The following is a 15,385-nucleotide window of genomic DNA, read 5'->3' as shown; positions in this document are numbered from 1 at the left end:
ACATTTACATAGGCATGCTTGCTAAACGTGGCATAAATTGCCAAAACGGTAGTTCTGATAACAAAAACTTTGAAATAGAAATTTCTCTCTCCCTTTCCCCAGTACAAAAACACTTTTTTCCTCTTTACTAGTGAATTGGATAGAGGTGCCAGTCCTTTCCTAACTTAAAAAATCCTGTACCTGAATACTGGAGTTATGTAGTTTGATATCTTAAACATGCTTATAAACCCAAATACATTCTAAGACTCCATGAGTTTGGGGTGAAGGAAAAGGGAAATTGAGCTGAATGGTGGGGTAAAAGAAAAATAGGGAATAAATTGCCTTACTGGTTTCTCTGCATATTGACCACTTTGCTCAGATAATTTATGTACTTCCAGATAATGCTGCAGTCCAACTGGGAAAGCAGACTCAAGAATCGCTAACAAGGGATTGAAATAGGCAGAAGTCCTTGTACCTTTACTCACGTGAAAGCCTATGATTAAACTTTAGAAACAATGAAAAATCAAAAACAAAAAGAATTGCTGAATCTTTGACCCTGGAATCTCAAAAAACAAGTGGACAAGTTCTAGAAAACAGCATCAATATCTTTTAAGACAATTACATCATTCTCAAGAAACAATAAGTCAACATCAGAAATTCTGAGATCACTAAAACACCAGAAGAGCTTCTGATTCACAGGCAACACAGCTGACAAGTTAATTGGATGCATAATGTTGAGGTAAAACTCAGGTTGGATTAAAAATGTGAGTTTCTCCTCAAAAGCTGCTGCATCCTCAGTGTTTTGCCTATCCTAGTAAGCAAGTTGAAAACTTAAACTAAGGAAGTTAGGAACGTTCAAGGCTATAACAGCATCCAAGGAATTGACATTTCAAAGACCAACAAACAACTATTCTCATGTTGATTTAGCAATATTCAAGCATTCACAAGTCCCAGGCATTCTTCATAAACAATTCCAATCCTTTAAAATATACATGTACCAAGAGGTTATTGCAGAAGGTCGAGGGACATGGAGTTGGGGGTAGGGTGTTAGCGTGGATTGAGGATTGGTTGTCAAATAGGAGGCAGAGAGTGGGGATCAACGGGTGCTATTCGGATTGGCGGATGGTGACTAGTGGAGTGCCCCAGGGGTCGGTGCTGGGGCCTCAGCTTTTTACCATTTATATAGATGATCTGAAGGAGGGTAACCGAGTGTAGGGTGTCGAAATTTGCTGATGACACCAAGATTGGGGGAACGGCAAATTGTGCGGAGGGTGTGGAGAGTCTGCAGAAGGATCTAGATAGGCTGGGCGAATGGGCCAGGAAATGGCAAATGGAATTTAATGTTGGCAAGTGTGAGGTGGTCCACTTTGGTAGGAAGAACGGTAGGAAGGACTATTACTTACGGGGCGAAAAACTGCAGCAGGCGACGGTGCAGAGGGACCTCGGGGTCCTTGTGCAAGAGTCGCAAAAACCCAGCTTGCAGGTGCAGCAGGTGGTCAGGAAGGCGAATGGGATGCTGGCCTTCATAGCGAGGGGGATTGAATATAAAAGTAGGGAGGTCTTGCTGCAACTGTATAGGGCATTGGTGAGGCCGCAGCTGGAGTACTGTTTTGGGCACCACACCTGCGCAAAGATATTTTGGCCTTGGAGGGAGTGCAAAGGAGGTTTACTAGGCTGATACCGGAGTTGAGGGGGTTGAGCTATGAGGAGAGGCTGAATAAACTGGGCTTGTACTCGTTAGAGTTTAGAAGAATGAGGGGAGATCTCATTGAGACATATAAGATGATGAATGGGATGGATAGGATAGAGGTGGAGAGACTCTTCCCGCTCAAAAAAGACAGTAGGACTAGGGGGCACAGCCTCAAGATAAGGGGGGGCGGTTTAGAACGGAGTTGAGGAGGAACTTCTTCACTCAAAGGGTGGTGAATCTCTGGAATTCTCTGCCCATTGAAGTGGTGGAGGCTGCCTCGCTAAATATTTTTAAGACGCGGGTTGATGGGTTTTTGATAAGAGAGGGGATTAAGGGTTATGGGGAGAAAGCGGGAAAGTGGAACTGAGCAGCGACAGATCAGCCATGATCTTAGTGAATGGCGGGGCAGACTCGAAGGGCTGGATGGCCTACTCCTGCTCCTATTTCTTATGTTCTTATGTTCTTTCAGACAATTTTCTTCAGTGTTCACAAAGGAGAGGGGCCATGTTTGAGGATGAGTGCGTGATACAGGGTGATAGGATAGAGGAGGTAGATGTACTGAGAGAAGATGTATTAGTAATTTTGAAAAACCTGAGGATGGATAAGACCTCTGGGCCAGATGGGATACATCCTAGGATACTTTGGGAGGCAAGGGATGAAATTGCGGAGCCTTTAGCTTTGATCTTTAGGTTCTCACTGTGCATGGGGATTGTGCCAGAGGACTCGAGTGGTGAATGTTGTTCCTCTCTTCAAGAAAGGAAATAGGAATGACCCTGGTAATTATAAGCCAGTTAGTCTTACTTCAATGATCGGTAAATTAATGGAAAGGGTCCTGAGAGATAGGATTTATAACCATTTGGAAAGATGCAGTTTAATCTGGGATAGTCAGCACGATTTCATGAGGGGCAAGTCCTGCCTCACAAATTTGATTGAATTCTTTGAGGTGGTAAGTGTGTGGATGATGGTAGAGCAGTTGATGTCGTATACATGGATTTTAGTAAGGCGTTTGATAAGGTTCCCCATGGTAGGCTCATGAAGATGATAAGGATGTGCGGGATAGAAGGAAATTTGGCCGATTGGGTAAGTAACTGGCTGTCTCATAAAAGACAGAGACTGGTGGTGGAAGGAAAATTTTTCAGAGTGGAGGCCAGTTACCAGTGGTGTACCACAGGGGTCAGTGCTGGGTCCTCTGCTATTTGTGATTTTTATCAATGACTTGGGAGAGGGGGCTGAAGGGTGGGTTAGTAAATTTGCTGATGATACCAAGATTGGTGGAGTAGTGCATGAGGTGGAGGGCTCTTGCAGGCTGCAAAGAGACATTGATAGGATGCAGAGCTGAGCTGAAAAGTGGCAGATGGAGTTTAACCCTGATAAGTGTGAGGTGAATCATTTTGGTAGAACAAACTTGAATGTGGATGACAAGGTCAATGGCAGGGTTCTGAGGAATGTGGGGGAACAGAGAGATCTTGGGGTTTACATCCACAGATCTCTGAAGATTGCCACTCAAGTGGATAAAGCCGTGAAGGTGGTTTATAGTGCGTTAGCATTTATTAACAGGGGATTCGCGTTTAAGAACTGTGGGGCTATGCTGCAACTATACAGGACATTGGTGAGACCACATTTGGAATATTGTGTTCAGTTCTGGTCACCTTACTATAAGGAGGATGTGGAAACATTGGAGAGAATGCAGAGGGGATTTACCAGAATGCTGCCTGGTTTGGAGGGGAGGTCTTATGAGGAAAGGTTGAGGGAGCTGGGGCTTTTCTCTTTACAGCGAAGGAGGATGAGAGGTGACTTAGAGGTTTACAAGCTGAGGGGGATTGATAGAGTGACGTGCAGAGACTATTTCCTCAGTGGATGTAGCTGTTACTGGGGGCATAACTATAAGTTTCATGGTGGGAGATATAGGAGGAATGTCCAAGGTAGATTCTTCACTCAGTGGCTGGAGTGTGGAATAGACTGCCTGCTGCTAGTGGAGTCAGACACTTTAGGAACTTTCAAGCACTTATTGGATAGGTAGATGGAGCACACCAGAATTATAGGGAATGGGATAGCTTGATCTTGGGATTGGACATAGCTCAACACAACATTGAGGGCCAAAGGGCCTGTACTGTGCTGTAACGTTCTATGTTCTAATCAAACAGACTGTCTTGCCCGAAAATGTGCACACACTTGAATGAGCGTTCATTTTATGTCATGTGGTTTGAGAAGCACAAAAGATTGCATAAAGGAATATGTAAGATGCAAGTGCCTTTGTTCTCAAAGTTAAAATTAACGGCAAAATAATTAATCCTTTAGCAAGGACATCATGGTGCATATAAAATACACACACTGCTAAAAAGGCAATTGGGGGGAAGAGGATAGGGTGGTGGAAAAGAATGCAATTTGACTGCTTAATGATAACTCTTGAATATTCTTCATTCTCCACATACTGATGCCACTACTGAGGCAGAAATATGCCATTTCCTGTTACATATCACAGACCATAATTGAAACACTGCACAGGCATAACCTGAAAAAGAAAAACCCTCCTTTAGAAAAATTGAATTCAGAGTTAGGAGTGCTGTGAAAGTTGGCATTTGACCAGCTTCACATTTTGCCTGCGATTGTTCAGTTATCAGTGACAACATTTTTGAGAGAATTAGATTTTGAAAGGATAACATCAGATACCAGAATGGGTCCAACTGTAATCAGGCTTAACCTTAATTTCCCTACAGTAATACAGAGTTCAAGAGGAGTATTTCTTCCCTTTGCTCATTTCAACAACCTTGTGGAGTCTCCTGCTGATGCTTGTTGTAAGAGGGGTATTCAGAACTTAAATTTATGCTGCCTCTTCCTATTTGCATGAACTCTAACTAGACTACCTGAAGTTGATTTTAAACCAGATATAACCTTTTTTTTTCCCTTTAACGTGTATTCAGCCAGGTGAAGGATTTTAGTGCCAGGAAATCTGGCAGCTTTGATTATTGGCACCCATTGATGACATCAAGTAGTCAAGTTATGGCTGAATCAAATCTGCCCAAGTCAAGGAAACCTCCTAGAGAACGAACACGGTCTTCGAGATATACAGCTTCAGAGATGAGTAACTGAACGAGTAAAAATCATGCTGTGGCTTCCAGGAATGAGAATCCAATTACGGTGGTACACATGCCCTTACCTTCCTCACAAATGGGGATATTGCTGCATTTTGGGTCCCCTTAAGTTGAGGTAGATGACAATTGACGAGAGATCAAACCACTTTCTATCAGTTTCTCTCTTTTTTAATTAATTCATGGGATGTTTGCTTCACTGGCAAGGCCAGCATTTATTATTCTTCCTTAATTGCCCTCAAGGTGCCATTGCAGTCTGTATGGTGAAAGTACTCCTACAACATGTTTAGGTATGGAGTTACAGAAATTTAACCTAGTAGCAATGAACAAACAACAAAACATTGCAATATCACAACAGCATGTGACTTGGAGAGGTAATTACAGGTGATGGCATGTCCACGTGCCTTCTATCCTTTCTAGGTGGTAGGGGCTACAAGTTTGGGAGCTGCTGTCAAATAAACTTTGACAAATGCTGCAATGCCTTTTGCGGATAGTATACACTGCAGCCACATTGCACTATGGTAGATGGAGTGAATGTGTAAGGCACTAAATGGAAAGTCAAGATGGTTGCTTTGTCCTGGATGGCATTGATATTTTAGATTGGTGTTGAAGCTATGCTCATACAGGTAAATGTAAATTATTCTATCACACTTCTGATTTGGATTTTGTCAATGATAAAGGCTTTGGGTAGTCTGTAGACAAGTCATTCACTAATACCAAGTCTCTGACCTGCTCTTGTAACTACAGAACTTGTACAGATGAGTGATTTAATGACAGCAATGGAAAAGTAGTTAAACACTTTTGTTGGACAGGTCACTGCTTACCACGTGTCACAAATGTGAAAACCCTAGCCTGTATATTATCCAGATCCTACTACATGCAGCAATGCTCACTTTCGTACTAGCAGCAATGAATGAAACTGAACAATGACCAATCATCAAGCATTCTTTCTTCCAACATTACAATGGAAAGTTCACTGGGGCAGCACAGTGGTTAGCATTGCTGCCTCAACCCCAGGTTCAACTCCCAGCTTGGGTCACACTGTGGAGTTTGCACAATTCTCCTTGCATCTGCGTGGGTTTCCTCCCACAGTCCAAAGATGTGCAGGTTAGGTGAGTTGGCCATGCTAAATTCTCCCTCATTCTACCCAAACAGGCACTGAAGTGTGGCGACTAGGGAATTTTCACAGTAACTTCATTAGCGTGAACGCAAGTCTACTTGCGACTAATAAGTAAACTTTACTGATGAATCACTTGAAGTTAGCTGGACTAAAGAGAATCTTGAGGAATTCCTGCAGACAGGTCCTAATGCCAAGATACCATCTAGGATTGCAAAGGAATCTTGATCAGTTGGGCCAGTGGGTGGATGAATGGCAGATGGGAGTTTAATTTAGATAAAATGTGAGATCATAGAATCCTAATTTGGCACATCGAGTCCACACTGACCACAATCCCACCTAGGTCTCATCCCCATAACTCCATGCATTTACATTAGCTAGACCCCCTGACAACTAAGGGGCAATTTAACACAGTCAATCCACTTAATCCCCCATCTTTGCACTGTGGGAGGAAACCACAGCACCTGGAGGAAACCCACACAGACACAGGGAGAATGTGCAAACTTCACATGGATTTTGGTGGATCGAATCAGGGCAGAACCTATTCAGTTAGGGTATTGGGAGGAGTTATAGAACTAGACAGCCAGAAGTACAGGTTCATAGCTCCTTGAAAGTGGAGTCACATGTGGACAGGGTGTTGAACATATTCAGCATGCCTGGTTTCATCAACCAGAACACTGAATATAGGAGTTGGGATGTCTTGAAGTTCTACAAGACATGAATAGACTGGGATTTTTCTCTGCAGCACTGAAGGTTTAGGGGTGATCTTATTGAGGTCTATAAAATAATGAGGAGCATAGATAAAGTGGATAGTCAACATCTTTTCCCAAAAGTAGGGGAGTCTAAAACTCTAGGGCATAGGTTTGAGTTGAGGGAAGAGAGGGGAGTGATATTAAAAGGGTCCAGAATGGCAATATTTTCAACTGAGGGCAGTGAGTGTCTGTACTGTGCTGCAAGATGTAGTAGAAGCAGGTACAATGTTGTCTTTTAACAAGCATTTAGACAATTACATGGGTAAGATTAGTATAGAGAGATATGGGCCAAATGCAGGCAATTGGACTAGCTTAGTGTAAAAAAAAAGGGCAGCATGGACAGATTGGACTGAAGGGCTTGTTTGCATGCTATACATCTCTATGACTGACTCTCCAACTTCTATACAATCAGCATCTCTTGAGCTAAGGCAGCATAAAGATGCCTCTGATCCCCATTGACTTCAAATTGTACTCTGGTTAGGTGCTGCCACATTCAGTCAAACAATGCCTTGATGTCAAAGACAGTCACTCTCACCTGTTCTGAGAATGTTTAGACCAAACCAGTAATGAAGTTTGGAGTCAAGTGGTCAATTAGTAATCTCATAAGATATCTGGGAAAAAGTCATCATATACAAATTTAGTTAAGAGCTTGTATGTGACATTGAAGTATCAGAGTTTTAAACTTAAATGGCAATTAAATGGGCATGAGGGTCACAGACTAGATTGGAAAATCAGATTGACAAGATATGGAAAAAAGCAATAGTCAATGATAATGATTCCATAAAACTTAATTGGGAAAGCGATCATTATGTGGCTAACTAAAGATTAGAAGTGTAGATTAAAGGAGATTTATAATGATGCCAAGTGCAATAAGATTGAGGATCAAGTGCCTCAGAACCAAAGGATGACCAAGATCAGGGAAACAAAATGAATATACTAGGAATAATAAAACAAATTCTAATGACTTGAGATTAACAAAAGTGACCATGTTGCCTTAAAGGTCAAGGCAAGAGAAATAAGGAAATGATGACATATTTAACAAATATTTAGCATCTGTCTTCAGAGTAGCAGACATAAGAAATGTATTAGAAATACTGAGGAACCAAAGATCTGATAAATCTGAGTGACTTAAAGCCATTTTCATATTTTATTGAAACATTAGTTCAAGAATAAATATTGATCAAACAACTGGTTTTAACTCCCCTGCTGTTCTTTTGAAAGTGTCATCAGATGTCTTATATCCACTTGAGGGGTGCAGATCAGGCCTCAGTTTAACATCTCATCCTAAAGATAGAACCCCCAACCACACAACACTATTAGCTGTGCTGAAGTCAGGAATGCAGCCAACTGAACCACAACTGACAGTCCGAGAGAATCTTTGCCCTGGTTGGAGAGTATTGAAAGAATCTAGAGTCCCAAGTTAAGGAGTTGCCCATTTATGACACGAGGAGAAATTTCTTCATTCAGAAGCTTGTGAATCTTTAAACTCCTTCAAGACAGATTGTAGATGCTCAGTGTATTCAAGACTGAGACTGATAAGATTCTTGAGAGAATCGGAAAGAGAGACTGGGTGTGGAAGTGGCGTTGAGTTTGAAGCTCATCCATGATCTTATTCAATGGATGGAGCTGACTCAACAGGTCATGTGGCCAACTCTAGCTCCTATTATTATGGCCCTGTCATATCCACTGATGCTTAGTTTGGGTTAAGTGAATAAGAGCCAGCGATAGCATTGGCACAACATCTTCCATGACTTTACTAATGATTGGAAAAGGTCGACATGGAGGTAACTAGCTGGATTGAATCTGTTCTGCTTTTTGTACAGAGGAACTTTCCAGTGTCAAGTCAAAGTCAGTATTTATGTATGCATTTGAACAGCTTGGCTAGGGATGCAACTAGATCTAGAGCACAAAGTTTTGGTGCTGCAGCAAGGTCATCAGAGCCTATGGAGAAATGCTTTTTCTTTGTTACTTGGGAGTGAATCAAATTGGCCAAAGACTGGTTTCCATGATACAGAGCCTCAGGAGCAGATGGCGAGAGATCTATTTGACATTTCTGGCTGAGGACAGTTGCAAAGACCTCAGCCTTGAGATTGGCACTCATGCTGTATTTTCATGGAATCACCTTCTCCTGTTAGCTTTAAATTATTTGATACCCGTCACAATTGGATGCAATGGAATTCTGTTCTGTTTGAAGCTGCTACTCAAGAGATTTCCTAGCTCTGTCAACAGCATATTGCTTTCACTATTTATCATGCATTTAGTCCAGTCTTGTAGCTTCACAAGGCAGAAATTTCATTTGCAGGTATGCACAGTCCTTTTCCCAAAATGTTATTCTACATCCCTCGTTGAAACAGGGTCAGTCTCCTAATTTGAAGGTAATTCCAGAGAGAGATAACCTACATTATGAGGTTAAGTGAATCGTAAAATGCAATGGTATTGCCAGTTAGTTTGCAGGGTCTTATGAATACTCAGTTTGTACTGAATCTATTATATTTAGCAAGGGTGTTGCATGATAACATGGAGGATTAGAGTTAGCCCTGAGTATGACAACGTGCCTTTGTCCCCACAAGGGCTGTGCAGTGGTCATCACCAATTCCGCTATAGACAAATGAAACTGTAGCACTCCAAAACCTCGTGCTACCAAATAAACCTGCTGGACTTTAACGTGGTGTTGAGAGATTGCTTACTAGTTCTGGAGTCACATTTAGATCAGACTGAGTGATAAGTTTATTTCTGTAAAGAGCATTAGTGAACTGGTTGAGTTTTTAAACCATTAATTAATTGGCCTGAATTAATTAATCCAGATCACTTCATTACTAGCTTGCTCATTGCACTAGAATCCTATGTATAACCATTGCAGTTATTAGAAAATTGCAAGTTCTTTAATTGTACATGATTAGATAACTTCTATATTTTGTTCCAGATAGCATGCTAGAATTCCAGATACCCTGGGTCTATTTTATGAAAAAGAAACGAGTACAAATAACTGAACGTTCAAAGTAAACAGTACAGTTTAAAAAAATTAAATCAATAAACCATTTTATTTCTTTAAATGCCAAACAGAAACTTAAGGTTGTAAAAACTATGTGCGAAATTCAACGGCAAGTTAATTACATTTGCAGGTGCTGGAGAAAATGCTATGATTGAATTAAACAGACAAAAGTCATCAAAATTCTCATTCTGCACTTGACCAAGGAGGGAGAGAGATTAAGTGATGTCACATTAAGTGATGGCACTGTACCTTTTCTGCCTTTTTGTCAGAGATATCTTGTTTTTCTAATACTGCCATGCTCTCCTTCAGATTTTTCACAATGTCTGCTGGAGACTTATGGGACTTGCCAAATGGGAATGGCATTGTTGCCAAGTGACAGAACTATTTCACCTGCAAATGTCAAAACAAAATTCATTTTAGAAAATTTTAAGAACACATTTCTATACCATAGGAACACAACATGGAGTTTTTCAAATAAATTTAACAACTTTCTTTACTTTTATGGTGTTATTCAACCAATTTAATTCAATTCATGCACAGGCAATTATTTGAAAGAGTGGAAAATATATATTAAGTAAATTTTGAATACCTACTGATTCCAGATCAGCAAGGCACACAAACAAACTGATCTGAACCAATTTGTTGTAATTAAAGTACTCCTTAGCAGCTTAGCCACAAATATTTAATGGTCCTCAATCACGTTCCGGAGATCCCAGAGCCACGTTCCTCATTTTAGTCTACACCATATGTTCAGCTGTTAATCTGCCTCCCCCTCTTTAAAGGGGGAACTCTGAGACATGGTCTAAAGTAGGCCTTATGGCTTTTGACAGTTTGAGATGGGGAACTGCATGGTCTTGCTCCTCACCTTAAACTGACTTGGCCGTGAAAAGAAATAATCATTCTCCCAGCCCCAAGTTTTTTCAGATTGGTGGTAATTGGTTAGTATTTTGCAAAAATTGACATCTGAAATTTAGCAGAGAATTAAAACTTTTACTAAAGATAAAGTCTTGAAAAGCACTCAGTTAATTGCACCATTGTAATATCCAAGTTAACATAGAATGAAAGTTTTCAAATGTCTTGGGGACACTGGAAACAAGTAGAATTATGCTAGCATAATAACCATATGGTTAATTGGGAATAAAGATGTGGTCAATTACACTTTTGATTAGTGAATAAAAAATAAAGATTCATTGGGTGTATAATCTTAATTCTCACATATATAACCACTTTTGTTCCTTTCTTGGTAAAATAGTTCAGACAAAAAGCAGTGCACAAGTACTTTTTCAGTGTTGGTACTTTCCTGGTTCTGAATGATGGTCAATGTTTGTTAAATACATACCTTAGGTTCCTTTGCTTTTCAGGCAATACAGATTTATCTGAATGCCTCTAAGACATTTTCAATTAAAATGAGTCAATCTGACTGTCACCTCAGGTATACCGAGGGCTAGTTAGTGCTTTACATGTTACATTTGAACATAGAAAATTAGGAGCAAAGAATAAGCCACTTAGCACCTCAAATTCATGGCTGATCTCATTTAACCTCAACCCCAGGTATCTGTGTACCCTGATAACCCTTCACCACCTTGATTATCAAGAACATATCTACTGCTGCCTTAAAAATGTTTAAAGACTCTACCTCAACCACTTTTGAAGAGGAGAATTCCAAAAGTCTCAACCCTCAAAATTATTCTCTCATTTCTGCCTTAAATGGGTGACCCCTTATTTTCAAAATGTGGCCCCTAGTTCTAGATTCTCTGACTAAAGTAAACATTCTTTCCACAACAACCCTGTCAAATCCCCTAAGGATCTTACAAATTTCAGTCAAGTTGCCTCATACTCTTCCAAACTCCAGCACACAAGTTGAACCTGTCCAACCTTTCCTCCGAAGACAAACCACGCACTCCAGGTACTAGTAACAGTCTCTGAACTGCTTCCAATGCAGTTACATCTTTCCTCAAATAAGGAGACTAGTACTGCACACAGTAACCAATAACAGTAACTGCAATGCAAGACAAAACAATGTTGGGGACGTGTGACAAAGGTTCAGCAATAATCAAAGTTTTGAAGTTTATTTTTGTCACAAATAGACTTGCATTAACATTGCAATGAAGTTACAATGAATCACGGGCAATTTCAGTAAGATTAGTGATTTTACATATAAACTTGAAAAATAAGATTTGCAGTCGTAGCCTGGATGAGGAGTTCAGAATGCTTTCAAGATAGGTTTAAAAAAAATCAAAGTAGGTTATATTAGATTTCATATTGGGTAATGTGCAATTAATGACCCAGGTAAAGACACCCCAAAGTAGCAGCAGCCACAATATGATTACATCTTACATCTAGTTTAAAAGGGAGAGTAGGTTTAATGTAAGTATTTTAAATTTAAACAAGGGCAATTATGTGGGCATGAAAGTTGAGCTAGCTCAAGTGAATTGGGAAGAGGCTAGAGAACAAATCAACAGAGAAGCAATGGGAGCAGATTTTTAAAAGGGACTATTTCAGAATACTCAATCAGCATATTCCTATTTTAGAAAAAATTGAAGGGGCTGACTACAACACCGCCCCCCCAACCCACACACAATCCATGGTTAACTAAACTATCAGACTTAAAAAACATGCAACTATGCAAAGCTGAGTGGTAGGTCAGAATATAAAGAATGGCAGAGAATGACTGAAGGGTTAATCAGAGGAAAATATGAGGGGAAGCTAGCTGGAAACAAAAATGGATAATGAGTTTCAACAGGTATTTGAAAAGGAAGTGTTGGACCTCCAGAGAGTGGCAATGGGGAGTTTATAGTAGATAATAAGAAAATGGTAGATGAAATGAACAAATATTTGGCTGCTGCCTTCACTATACAAGAGACAAGATGCATTCCAGTAACAGCTGTAAATATGAAGGCAGATGAGAGGGGGGTACTTGGTGAAATTACAATCGTGAGGGAAGCCTACAGGCTGACAAATTTCTGGGTCTTGAGGGATAGCTGAAAAGGTAGATGTGAACATCAATTTTCCAAAATTTGCAAGATTCTGGAAAGGTTCCAGACTGGAAAGTAGCAAATATGACCCATCTATTCAAGGAGGGAGGCTAAAAACAGTTAGGCCAGTTAGTTCAATAACAGTCTCTATCATGGGGCAGATACTAGAATCAATTTTTAAGGTTTAGTTGGGCAAAATACTCATGGCATTTGGAAGAGTCAGCATGGTTTTATGAAAGGAAAATCAGGTTTAACCAACTTTGAAGGTTCTTTGATGAGTATCATGCACTGTGAATAAAAGGGCACTGTAAACGTACTTAAGATTTCCAAAAGGCATTCGATAAGGTGCCACGTCAAATGTTACTGCAGAAAGTAAGAGCTCATGGTGTTGGGATCACATTAACATGGAGAAAATTTGCTGATTGGTAGAAAACACTGCACAAATGGGTCTTTTCTGATTGGCAGGATATGATGAGCAGAGTCCACAGGGATCTGTGCTGTGGCCTTACTTTTACAAGTTACATTGATTTCTTTGATGACGCGAATGAAAGTGTTGTCGATAAGTTTGCACATGACAAAGATAGCTACACGTGATGAACACGAGGTTGTAGATGTATATAGATCAGTTGAGCGAGTGAGCAAAGATTCTGACAGATGAAGCATGATATAGGAAAATGTGAAGTTGTTCATTTAGGCAGGAAGAATAAAAAGACAAAGTATTGCTTAAATGGAGAATGGCTGCAAAATTCCGAGATAAAGGGATTCAGGTGTCTGTGTGCACAGTGGTTAGCACTGCTGCCTCAGCACCAAGAACCCAGGGCCGAGTCCCAGCTTAGGTCACTGCCTAGGTTGAGTCTGCACAGGTTCCTCCAGGTGCTCCGGTTTCCTCCCAGAGTCCAAAAGACATGCTGGTTAGGTACAGTGGCTATGCTAAATTCTCCTTCAGTGTACCTGAACAGGCACCAGAGTGTGGCAACCAAGGGATTTTCACAGTAAATTCATTGCAATGTTAATGTCAGCCTACTTGTGACACTCTCAAAAACTTAAACTTAAGTTAGAATGTGGGTACAGCAAGTAATTAATTTGCTTTATTATTGTGACATGTATTAACAGTGAAAGTACTGTTTCTTGCATGCTATACAGACAAAACATACCATTCATAGAGAAGGAAATGAGATTGCAGAATGTAATGTTACAGTCATAGCTAGGATGTAGAGAAAAATCAACTTTATGCAAGGTAGGTCCATCCAAAAGTCTGACACCACAGGGAAGAAGCTGTTCTTGAGTCGATTGGTACATGACCTCAGACTTTTGTATCATTTTCCCAAAGGAAGGCGGTGGAAAAGAGAATGCCTGAGGTACATGGGGTCCTTAATTATGCTGGCTGCTTTTCCAAGACAGGAAGTGTAGACAGTCAATGGATGGGAGGCTGGTTTGCATGATGGATTGGGCTACATTCACAACCTTTTGTAGTTCTGTGTGGTCTTGGGCAGAGCAGGAGCTATATCAAGCTGTGATACAACGAGAAAGTGCGCTTTCTATGGCACATGTATAAAAATCGGAAAGAGTCGTAGCTGACATGCCAAATTTCCTTAGTGATCTGAGAAAGTAAAGGCATTGGTGGGCTCTTAACTATAGTGTCAGCATGGGGGACCAAGAGAGATTATTGGTGATCTGGACACCTAAAAATTTGAAGCTCTCGACCCTTTCTACTTTTTCCCCATTGATGTAGACCGAGGCACGTTCTCCTTTACACTTCCTGAAATTGATGACAATCTCCTTCATTTTGTTGACATTGAGGGAGAGATTACTGTTGCTGCACCAGTTCACCAGATTCTCTCATTCCTGTACTCTGTCTTGTCATCGTTTGAGATCCGACCCACTAGTGGTGTCATCAGCAAACTTGAAAACCCAATTGGAAGGAAATTTGGCCACACAGTCAAATGTATAAGGAGTATAGTAGGCGGCTGAGAACACAGCCTTGTAGGGCACTGGAGTTGAGGGTGATCATTGATTGTGAACTGAGAGTTAATTAAGGCAGGTTAAATTAAGACAGCTAATGGAAAGCTGTCCTTTAACACAAGGGGAATCGGTGTGGCTTTAGTCACAGAACATTGGTGAGATCGCATTTTAGTGTATGCAGTTTTGGTCTTCTTAAAGGAAGAATGTAAATGGTTCAGAGGAGGTTTATTAGATTGATTGTTGGAATTAGCAGGTTATTTACAAAGGAAGGAGGAGTTTAGAAGGAGGGGTGACTTAATTGAAGTACGCAAGACCTCAATAGTCTTGACAAGGTAGATGTGGACAGGATGTTTCCTCTTGTGGGCGAGTCCAGACTAGAAGGCACTGTTTTAAAATTAGGACTCATCCTTTTCAGGTACGGAGGAGAAATATTTTCTCTCAAGAGTTGTGTGATTTTGCAACTCTCAGAAGACCGTGGAGACAACATCATTAAGTATTTTTAAAGCCAAGGTAGATAGATTATTCTTTGGCAAGAGAATCAAAGGTCAATTAGAAGATGGGGGAAAATATGGAATTCAAAACAAAACAGCTCAGCCATGATTTTATTGAATGACGGAGCAGACTCAAGGAGCCAAATTGCTTACTTCTGTTCCAATTTCATACATTTGTATGTACTCCAGATGTGATCTCACCAATGCCTTGTGTAACTAAAATATAACCACCAACTCTTGTATTCAAAACCCCTCAAGAAAATATAACACTTCTATTAGCTTTGCTCATTATATGCTGCATCTTGTGATTGCTGCAGTTGGACACCTAGATCTCTCTG

The 15,385-nt window shown here is 40.5% G+C and overlaps 1 protein-coding gene across 1 annotated transcript in view; it reads right to left on the bottom strand.

Moving 5' to 3' along the window:
- The window catches only part of cab39 (calcium binding protein 39), a 68,027-nt gene that overhangs the window by 33,400 nt on the left and 19,242 nt on the right, over window positions 1-15,385 (bottom strand). Inside the window, exon 2 of the mRNA XM_080185559.1 lies at window positions 9,869-10,009. Coding sequence (XP_080041685.1) covers window positions 9,869-9,982 — 114 coding nt within the window. The 5' untranslated portion in view covers window positions 9,983-10,009. The remainder of the gene's footprint in view (window positions 1-9,868; window positions 10,010-15,385) is intronic.

This window comes from Carcharhinus amblyrhynchos, chromosome 3 (genome assembly GCF_965287045.1).
Source record: "Carcharhinus amblyrhynchos chromosome 3, sCarAmb.v2.hapA, whole genome shotgun sequence".
Taxonomy (NCBI): domain Eukaryota; kingdom Metazoa; phylum Chordata; class Chondrichthyes; order Carcharhiniformes; family Carcharhinidae; genus Carcharhinus; species Carcharhinus amblyrhynchos.
The sequence above is the reverse complement of the archived record's forward strand: the minus strand, read 5'-3'. Positions and strand labels throughout refer to the sequence as shown.